At 42.6% G+C, this 11,471-nt stretch overlaps 1 protein-coding gene across 2 annotated transcripts in view; it reads right to left on the bottom strand.

The window, feature by feature from the left end:
* Positions 1 to 220: 220 nt before the first annotated feature.
* The window catches only part of LOC308307266 (cadherin-18), a 198,519-nt gene continuing 187,268 nt past the window's right edge, over positions 221 to 11,471 (bottom strand). For both annotated transcript variants that reach the window (XM_080752445.1, XM_080752446.1), the window contains exon 12: positions 221 to 883. In XM_080752445.1, the coding sequence (XP_080608571.1) occupies positions 237 to 883 (647 nt within the window). In that variant the 3' untranslated portion in view covers positions 221 to 236. The remainder of the gene's footprint in view (positions 884 to 11,471) is intronic.

Below are 11,471 nucleotides of genomic sequence, written 5' to 3'. Positions count from 1 at the left end.
GAACAACCGGAACATCTCTTGTCCTTTTTGTACCGTTTCATGTAAACTTGAAAAAAATGAAAAATATATATATTTTTCCGGGTTTTTGTGTTTTTTTTCTTTTTAAATAAAACCGGGTTTTGGTTTTGAACGGCATAAAAGGGTAAAAGGGGGAGGTGGGTCAAATCCAGTTACAAGTCGAATCACAGGCTCGGGGGAGGGGGAGCGTTGGGGGGGGGGGGGGTCTGTATGCCGGACTAGGTCGTAATATCCGAGTCCGCCTCATCCTCCACCCTGTATAGTTCCGCCAGTTTCTGGAACTGGGGCCCCCAGTCATCCAGGTAGGTGTAATCCTGCTCTGAGTGCTGCTGCTCCTTTTCCTCCTCCTGTCGCTGCTCCTCCTGCCGTTCCTCCTCCTGCCGCTGCTCCTCCTCCTGCTGCTCTGACATCCCGGGTGAGTCCAAGGAGCTGATGGAGCCCGCCGGTGAGCCCTGGCCCTCGTACGCGTAGGTCTGTAGCGAGTCGTAGGGCGGCCCGCTCGTGTCGGCGTCCGCCTCCGCCAGCCTCTGCTCCACGAACTCGCGCACGTCCACCGCGTCCAGCGCGAGCTCGTCGTCCTCGCACAGGGACGGCGGAGGAGGGTGGCGAGGGCCGAAGCGCTGCTGTTGCCGCCTGATGGCCTCCGGGCGTACGTCCCGCCGGAACTTGAACTCGTCCACCGAACCGGCCCGGGGCGTGGTGCCGGCCCCGGGGTTGCGCAGCGCCGTGATGTCGAAGGCCTCCGTGTCCTCCTCGCCGCCGCCCTCGTCGTCGTACGCCACCACGTTCTCCCGCACGTCCTCCTCGGAGACGATGAGGGGCTCCTTCCTGCCCCGCCGCAGCGTGATGAACAGCACCACAATGGCTGCAAGAGACATAGCAGACAATGAGGGGGAGGACTGAGGAAGCATGTTGACCATTCATACAGTTATAGTACTTACATACATACATACATACATACATACATGCATACATACATACATACATACATACATACATACATACATGCATGCATGCATGCATGCACATACACATACACATACACATACACATACACGTACACGTACACGTACACGTACACATACATACAAACATTTAGAGTTAATATAACCACCAGAATTCCAAAACAGAACATAGCTCTAAATAAAATATGCTATTCACGAAAACTGACATAATCTTCAATGAACAAAACAGACAAATTCAATGTCAATGACGAGAGAGAGAGAGAGAGAGAGAGAGAGAGAGAGAGAGAGAGAGATAGAGAGAGAGAGAGAGCGAGAGAGAGAGAGAGAGAGAGAGAGGGGAGAAATGGGAGCTTCTGTAATTTCTGTAAACCTCGGTAATGAAAACAACAACAACAAAACGCTTAGTTGAGCAACACTGCATCATAATGGCAGAAGTGAATGTGGTAACAACGGCCCGGGATGATGGTATGCTAATGCCACTCGCTGCATGTGCCCGTGTTGTTTACTAAGTCACAGCTCATAACAGATTAACACGGCATGCTTCGCAAACAGCTACGGCGTGCCTCGCAAACAAAGCTATGCTAAACGAGCGGGGCGCTGCTTTATGCGCATATTCATCCCGCTTTCTGTCAGGACACCAAAGCTACCCGAGCATCGAGCGGTCGTAAATCAGTAATAGAACATCCAATGGCTCTCGAAGAGTAGTGCAGTGCTGGCAGCGCTGATGAGAACACGCTCATTAGTGCCTTTTTGGATCTGGTGTAACATTGCATCACATCCAGCCAAAACATTGCAACTTGAGAGGAAGACCATATGGCACCCAGTGACAGCATACAGTGGTAATCATTGTGCTCCAAGTCCTCCATCCACACACTCCATTATTCTGCATTGGTGCTGGATGCTGAATGTGGTGGTGTGTATACTATATTATACAGTGCAGAGGCCCAGCCTCTTATACGTCCATTTACTCTGCATCTATAATGCATCACTACATCACTGTGCAGAGGCAATTACTGCACAAGTAATGTGTAGAGTAGATGCAAGGAACTACTCTATATGACATCTATTTTTACATGGATTAAACTGGGGTTTTAACATTTTCAAACATCAATTGGCAAAAACAATGTGCTAATTGTTGTTGCGACCGAAGGTCGCAGTATACCATGAGAGATGTTGCAGCTTGTCTCCGTCTGTGTCAGTACAGGAAGTGATGTCACGTGACATCACGTGACATCAACTCATCAAAGATCAAACCTGGATATCCATACTGTGTCAGTCAGTCAGTCAGTCAGTCAGTCAGTCAGTCAGTAAGTACACATTTTTACAGTCTATGGGTTGGTTCCCTTGTCACTGTGACATCACCTATGTAAAAGTCCATATATGGGTATCCCTTTTATGATGAAGATCCCTGATGTCATTGATATATATCACTGGCCAGATGGCAAAGGCATGGCCCATATCTGTGTGGCTGGTTCAGATAGGGATCTCCATGTATGGGCATACAATATATTGTATGTATATGGATACATATTATTATTAATAAAGGATAAAAACAATTACAAAGTCTATATATGGTAATTCCCAGAAACAAAATCCCTTATAAGCCCATATATGGAGATTTCTGATGTCATCAATCCCTGCTTGTCATCAAGAGCCTGCTTTACTCTGATTTACACCCTACCTTCCCCGAAGACGTTAATATTAAGTCCATATATGTATAAGGATATATATTAATAAAGGATAAAATAAATAAATGTCCATATACAGTATGGGCATTGGGCATTCCCAGATGATGCCCTGTTAGGGTACCCCCTTATGCCCATATATGGAGATCCACAGGTATCAAACCCAGGCCCTAACTTGCCAAGGCCCTGCTTGGCTTTACTAATTAACATACGTTGTATGCCCATATATGGAGATCCTTGTCCCAATGTCATCAATTTTAAGGACATAGCTGGGAATGCCCATATTTGGTAATGCCCATATATGGGCATGTTTTGACACAACATTGTTGACTATCATGCAGGGGTCTCCATATATGGGTAACTGGTCCGATATATCACTGGCCAGATGGCCAAGAATTGGCACGACCTCTCCCTTTAGGGTGAGGTCACATGTCGCCCTGAGGTGTCTTACTAGATTAGGCGATATATATATATATATATATATATATATATATATTTTTTTTTTAGTAAGTATACAATCTGTCTCTGTACTGATGTGTGCACAATGAGATGAGTGTGCCAGTTTTTCCCCCTTTCGTTTACGAAGAGCATGAACTGCAACTGTAGATTGTGAAGACTGCAGTAAACAGCTGCATTAAATCTCTGCACAGAGATCTCCCAGCATTAGATGCACTAGTAATATGCTACACCACCATACAGTACGTATCATTTGCCAGAGCAAATGATACATATAGAGCAATCGGTTGCAGGTATCTTTTTTCTTCACCGATAAGTAGCAAGATGCAGGAATGTCTTCTGCGAAGCTGTCACACGTAATGACATTGGATGACATGCTATGGCTCAGAGCCTAACACATGAGGTGAGTGCTCTCTCAGCTTTGATGAGGGAACCCTGGAGCGATTTCAGCGGTGGTGGGTGTAGTTTTATTGTCAGAGAGAGAGAGAGAGAGAGAGACAGAGGGAAGAAAAAGTAATACAGAGAAGAGTTGTCATTTTATCTCTAATCAGGCTTTTGGGAACACCCAGGACACCTTTTGAATTTCTTCACTACGTATTTAGATATTTGATATTCATTTTCCCCCTTCCAAGACATTCCTATACAAACCCATTATAACTTCAAACAGAAACTACATTTTAACCATGATAGATTCAATTAAAACACCTGTCTTTTTTTCTGTTGACTCCTGACACCCTCCGAATACGTGAGCAGGCCGTGTTTTTTCGCTAACATTTTTCATTGATTTCTATTCATCTTTTGGGGAAATGAAAATTATTAAATACAATAAAAGATTATAAAGTATCATTTGCCAGAGCTAATAATACGTATAGAGCAAGCGGCTGCAGGTATCTTTTTTCTTCACCGATAAGTAGCTTGCTTGCAAGTGTGCAGGAATGTCTTCAGCGATGCTGTCACACGTAATGACATTGGATGACATGCTATGGCTCAGAGCCTAACACATGAGGTGAGCGCTCTCTCAGCTTTGATGAGGGAACCCTGCAGCGATTTCAGCGGTGGTGGGTGTAGTTTTATTGTCAGAGAGAGAGAGAGAGAGAGAGAGAGAGAGAGAGAGAGAGGGGGAAGAAAAAGTAATACAGAGAAGAGTTGTCATTTTATCGTCTAATCAGGCTTTTGGGAACACCCAGGACAGTTTTTGAATTTCTTCACTATGTATTTAGATTTGATATTAATTTTCCCCCTTCCAGGACATTCCTATACAAACCCATTATAACTTCAAACAGAAACTACATTTTAACCATGATAGATTCAATTAAAACACCTGTCCTTTTTCTATTCATCTTTTGGGGAAATGAAAATTATTAAATACAATAAAAGATTATAAAACATAAATGAAAAAAGTTATCGAAAAAACACGGCCCGCTGCAGGACAGTTGTTTTCATTGAATCTATCATGGTTAAAATGGAGTTTGAAGTTATAATGTGTTTCCAGGTCCTGGAAGGGGGCAAATGGGGGAAAGGAATATCAAATATCTAAATACGGAGTGAAGAAATTCAAAAACTGTCCTTTTTTTTAAAATGTATTTTTGAAATATCCCTTTAAGGCCGTAGCTCTCATATACTGTTGGCTACGTATGCAGTATTGCCTTGAGCCATTGTTTATTTTCATAAAATTCCCTTTCTGATCTTGTGACATGCTGTGGAGAACCCTGATTAAAACAAAAACAATATGTATGTATGTATGTATGTATGTATGGATGTATGGATGTATGTATGGATGGATGGATACATACATAGATACATAGATACATAGATAGATAGATAGATAGATAGATAGATAGATAGATAGATAGATGGGATAAGAGAGAGATTTCTTTATACAGATACACTGCTCACTACGGTTCTGTTACTGGATTTCAAGGAAACTTCACACAGCTGAGGAGCTTCAAATAAGCAAAAGAAACTAAAAAGCAATCAATGGGAAACAAGTCAAGATGACAGGCAGAGATACTGCTGAATTGAACCTCTCTAGGCCGTGTCTGTGTGAGTGATGTGTTGTAGGCTACCTGACATGGACGGCAATGTTCTCCCTGACATGGCTTTTTCCAAACACTTTTGTTAAAACACTTGCTTACCTTCCCTTCTCTCTCTCTCTCTCTCTCTCTCTCTCTCTCTCTCTCTCTCGATTGATTGAAGACTTTATAAGAAGTTTGCATAGGAAAAGGTACAGTTTCATGACGTACAGTTCACTGGTACAAGGTCAACAAAAAGGAGATCCTAGAAAGCACTTGGCTTATTTGCACAGGAAACCATTAAAGTATCTCATATAACATTGAATGACGGATAGAACACAGTACTATGCAGTAGAGTAGATAGTAAAAAAAAAGAAAAAAAGAAAACAGTACAGGAAAAATATATACAGTAGATATGTAATAGAAGGGTCAGGGGGAGGGTAAGGCTGGGCTCTCTTACTCTCATTTACCTTTAGAGACATATTAGGCTAAAGTTTCCAGGGGAACAATCGCATACTGTTTTCATGGTTCCATACGGTTTTATAAAAGTGATAAGTCACATGAGCCCATGTTTTAGAGTAATTTTAGAACAGGGTGTTGTAGGCACTCTGCTCCACATTCTCAAATCACCGTAACCCATAGCCTATGGGGCCTATTATTATTAATGTATTTAATTTGCACTGTTGCATTGTTTTTTGATGGAGCAACACATCTCCACTTCAATCATGATGAGGACCATGACTCAGGCTTGTTGGACCGGCTCTACAGGCATATAACGAGTTCTTCGTTCATTCATAACTATTTTCTGCGCACTAGTTGGTGAACCCTAAAACCTTTTTTATCTTCCAAGTAGCATTTCTGTGTGGTAGAATGTCTGTGTTCTGTAATCTTTCTCGTCTTTAACTTTCCACATTTGAATTTCATACTGTCTCAATGCTCGACCTGCCCCTCTTTTCATCTTTGTGGTCTATCATCCCCCCAGGTTGACACGGGGACTTCCTTGAAGAGCTGGATTCACTTATCAGCTCCCTCCCAGAGGATGACACTCCTGTCATTCTACTGGGGGACTTCAAACTACAGTACCTGCAGATAGATATCTTCAAGTTAACTTCTCTTCCTCGTCCTCATTCGACCTCTCCTTACTGCATTCTCCTCCTACTCAAAGAGCTGTGGAATGCAATGGACCTTGTGTTCCCTAAAGCGGACATCTAATGGCTGACAAGATCTGCCAGTGCCCAACAGTCATTGTTTTTACCTTGTAGCCTAAGGCTGCTAATTAGAATACAGTTGATATTAATAAAACCACAAACCACAGAATACGTCAATAGTTTTTTATAATTATAAGTAATAATAATCATAAATATAGCTGCAAGCAGCGATAAAATGGCCAAGCCAGAAAAAGTAGGAAAGGAAAAAAGCAGCAGAAAAAAGCCGGAAAAGCAGAAAAGTGGGAAAATAAATAAAAAAATAAAACTGGAAGCAGTGAGCAAGGAGCACTGAGAACAGGTCTCTGGCAGGTAAGGTAGGTTTTTTTGGCCTCCTGGTGGCTCTATAATAGGCCAAAGTGAAAAGGGTGCCACGCTTTATTGGGCCTTTCACAGCAATCGGACGCTGCATGCGGGATTTGAGGCATTTTGTTCCAAAAATGTGACTGAGGCTGGAGAAAATGTCCATAACTAGGCAATAGTGAAGTCCAGCAAATTAACAAAATAGGTTTGATTTTGGATTTTTGGTGTTTATCCTTTTTTCCCATATTATCTAGGAGTGTATGTTTGAGAACCTTCTCATTACAACAGATGTCCATTTGAGAATGGAGATGCGCGCACGTGCCCACATTAAAAGAAACTGCTCAAAATGGCGGAAAATCTAAGGGCGGAGCTTACTTAACAAAGACACAGATGTCTTCCGCTTGAGTCAAGGCACGTGTGTAAGCAAGTTGCATGTCTTCAAACAAAACGAGTCATGACTTATGCCCGTTTGAAGTTTGAATTTTCAAACGCTTCGTATAGCGCCCCCTTTTCATAACTTTTGGCCAATTGGAATAAGATTGGTTTCAGTGATATTTGGACTAACCCTCTACATCTTTGCCAAATGCCATGAACGTGTAACTTTGCATGTATAATTTAGAGGCAGAAGAATAATTTGCATAAAACTGCAATATTCAGTGAATTATTAAAAAATAATATTTCACTTTAACAAAAAAACGACCAGACAGTTCAAAATGGTGGGAGAAATAAAGGTCAGAGGTCAAAAGTCAGAGTGTAAAAGTTGTTCGGCATGAGGAGACGCATAAGTGCATACAGGTTTCATGGCTGTATCTCAAACAGAGCATGAGCTATACCTGTTCAAAGTTTGCATTTTCAAAGGCTTCCTACAGCGCCACCCTTTGGTCAATTGTTGCGAGCTTCGTGTTTTAGCCGTTTGGCATAGTCCTCTACCATCCTGCCGAGTTTCGTAAAAATTACTGCACGGTCAAGCCTCTAGAGAAAAAGTGGCGGCAGAATAGAGAAAAAGTACAACATTAATAAGTGGCCTTTGCCACTATGTGGGTTGGCCACTAATAATTCTTATGTGTGGGTAAGAAGTGTTATAGTCTAGTAGCCAGCCCATAGAGCCCCATTGTAGACCCGGACATTTTGAGTACCCTAAAGTTTTATGTTAGAAATGTTGAGTATGGGTCCCCAGCATGTAAAAACCACCGGATGCTAACTTGTATATGTTGGGCAATTTTCATAATCAGCCGCTAGAGTTGGTGTCCCATTAACTTTACATTACAGGAAAAATAAGCAAAAAATTAATCTGCTTTAAGTAGCATATGAGGGGTCTAACTAGGGGTATTTCATGATTCTGAATCCATTGCAAGCATTTGCACGAAAAACATTCCTTGGCGAAAAATCGGCCTTGGTTTAGTGATGAAAAGTGCCGGGTCATCACTTTTCACATGTTTCTGGGGTCCGTTTTAGCCCAAGGAATATTTTTCATGCAAAACGGATGCTTGCAATGGATTCAGAATCATGAAATACCCCTAGTTAGACCCCTCATATGCTACTTGAAGCAGATTAATGTTTTGCTTATTTTTCCTGTAATGTAAAGTTGATGGGAAACCAACTCTAGCGGCTGATTATGAAAATCGCCCAACATATACAAGTTAGCATCCGGTGGTTTTTACATGCTGGGGACCCATACTCAACATTTCTAACATAAAACATTGGGGTACTCAAAATGTCTGGGTTCATATTCTGGCTACTAGACTATTATGGACATCAAAGAATAATGAAGAAAAAAATATATTCTGGGTCTCATGCCTTTGGCGTCACATCAAACTGGGGTAAGAGTTGACACTGGAATCTAATTGCCAGTCCATTAAAATATAGGTTAGTAGCTGCCATTTGCAATTCTCAAAAGGTCAATCGCAATCAGTACTTACTTAGACTTGAAAACCTTTATGTGAGAAACAGAGCACACACTCGTCAAGGCATTGTGCTTATCATAGGCAACGTTGTTTTTTTCTTTCCTTTCCAAGCTGAACAGCATGATATGCGATGAAGCCGATGATCCCGCATTCCCGCCCCTATAGCTGACAATATAACGCCCCTACAAGGGAGGGGGCCTGTCAGCTGTGTTGTTGTCATCAGAAATGTACGTTGCACGACATGACATGAGGAATTTGCGTCCCACTTCTCTAAACAACATTTCCTCCTTTCCTCTCTCCTCTGCTCGTTCCCTACATGTTTCCTCAGTGGGAGGGACTAAGATGCAAGGAAGGGATGCAAGTGTAGGAAATGAAGATGTTATTTAAGGGCCTGAGATGCAGTCACACACAGGATTTGGTTTCCCTTTTCAGCTGCACCTCACAGTCATCCAAAATCCTCTCACATCTCTGTGTCACAGTTCTGCTGGACAACTGAAGGCTGTTGGCGACATACACACTTCCAGTACTGTTCTTAAATAAACAAACAGACTGCCAAACAAATCCTTGCCAGTTGATAGCAATGCCTAATTGAACATTTTGCCATCCCAAAAGTGATTTATTACTTTTGGCGAGAAAGTGGCACACTCAAAATGAGAGGTTGCAGTGGTAGCATTAACTTTAACAACCAGGATTCGCGGAAACAGATGGCGCTGATGGTAGATAATTCAGTTCATTCAACTTTTCTTTCTTTTTTTCTCTCGTTTCAGTTTTCAACTTTCTCTTTTTGACCGAAAAGTTTTGTCAAATGATTTGTGGATTGTCTAAGTGTCATTCTACGTTCCCTTCCTTTGCCATCGCTGTGCAGATGTTGCTAATGAGACAAATATTTTCGTTCAACGTGACAAAAATATAATTATTCTCCCAATCTGCATGGAAATTATGTGTTATCTTCTGTCTCTTGGCATCACTTCCTGCACTCCTCCTCAATACTGTTGTCTCGTCTCATTAGCCACGATTTAAAAGCAGTAGCCGAGTATTAGAGATGCGCGGAAGGGCTTTTTCGTCACCCTCTATCGTGTACACATTAATCATCCATCCGTCATCCAATCAAATTAGTTATTTATAGACCCACACCGAGGGCATCATCCGCATGTCAAATAATTCTTATTTCTGGTATTCCCGGACGTTAGTTTTCTTAGTTTTCTTAGTGCGATGACAGAAATGCATGGTATTACTGATGAATGGGTTGTTGATGGCTTTTTCGCTCAAACCTATGGAAGCCGCTCTAACTGTACTGCAGGCAATGGGATTCTACATGGATAAGTACTTGCACTTCTACCATTTCACTCACCACTGTTGCTCTTATACCTAGGACTCACTTTCTCAACTTTTGAGTGAGTCATGACATTATTCAGCACTTGACTCTTCGGCAGTGTTAACAACTTCACTAAATCACTCCCACGCCTAACTTCTATTCCTCTCTTTTGTTTGTTTCTAAATTCTCCCTTGTCTCTCACTTTAGCTGCCTTACTGTATACTGTCAACTGGCGGCTAATTCGAGCCTGATGGGAGAGAGGCCCGCTGACAGCTCCGTCTCCGTCATTGCTTAAATAGCGGTCAAGACGCAGTTTTGCGTCTCTTGACGCAGCTTTGCGTCTTCTAGACGCGAAACCGCGGCCCTGGTAGACTTACCGCGTTTACAGACGCCATCATCACGGCTCTGTGAGACAGACCGCGGCTCCAGACGCGATTATCGGTTTCAACCGCAGCTCTGAATTCCGAGACGCGGCTCAAAGACGGGGCTTGGAACCGCGTCTGGCTGGAACTCGGTGCGGCCGCAAAGTCTGCTGTGTGCTGTCTTTGTATCTAATCACACCTTGATTCTATTTGATAATTATTAGTACCAGTAAGACTCCCTAATCGGGAGATAAGCGACCGTTGGTCGCTTATCTCCACAAATAGGCCAAAAGTTTGTTTTACCAATTATTACACTCTATGTGAACATTTACATCAACAAATCCCAAGTACTGGTTTTTAGGGGTGCTGAGTGTGGCGCAGCAGTGTACGTTGCTGTGGCAACAGTCTGTTGTTGCTGGTCTGTCGCCGCCCACATTTGTATACAAATGACATCACACCACATGTGTACACAAACCTTTGTGTACGTTGCTGTGGCAACAGTCTGTTGTTGCCGCCCACATTTGTATACAAATGACATCACACCACATGGCATCATCTGGGATACAATCCCTTTTATGCCCATATATGGAGATCCCTAACATAATCCCTTTCATGCCCATATATGGAGATCCCTAACAGAATCCCTTTTATGCCCATATATGGAGATCCCTAACAGCATCCCTTTTATGCCCATATATGGAGATCACTAACAGCTAACAGAATCCCTTTTATGCCCATATATGGAGATCCCTAACAGAATCCCTTTTATGCCCATATATGGAGATCCCTAACAGAATCCCTTTTATGCCCATATATGGAGATCCCTAACAGAATCCCTTTTATGCCCAGTTGGTTGCTAGGGTAAAAAAACATGGTTGCTATGGTAAACAGTTGGTTGCTAGGGTAAACAGTTGGTTGCTAGGGTAAAACCATGGTTGCTAAGGTGGTTGCTAACGTACACTAACAGACCAGCAACAACAGACTGTTGCCACAGCAACGTACACAAAGGTTTGTTTACACATGTGGTGTGATGTCATACTGAAGATATATGACATCACACCGTACACAAACAAAGGTGTGACGTGTGACGTGACGGACGGACGGACGGACGGACGGACGGACGGACGGACGGACGGACGGCCGGTGGAGGTTTTCATAGTAAACTGCTCCCTAACGGTCGCAATTATTTATTGTCAATGGAACATGCAATATTCTACCATATTGTTGGCATTATAGTGTGTAATGA

This window comes from Nannobrachium achirus, assembly GCF_963921795.1.
Source record: "Nannobrachium achirus genome assembly, chromosome: 21".
In the NCBI taxonomy this organism is placed as follows: domain Eukaryota; kingdom Metazoa; phylum Chordata; class Actinopteri; order Myctophiformes; family Myctophidae; genus Nannobrachium; species Nannobrachium achirus.
Note: the sequence above shows the minus strand (reverse complement) of the source record. Positions and strands in the feature narration are given on the sequence as shown.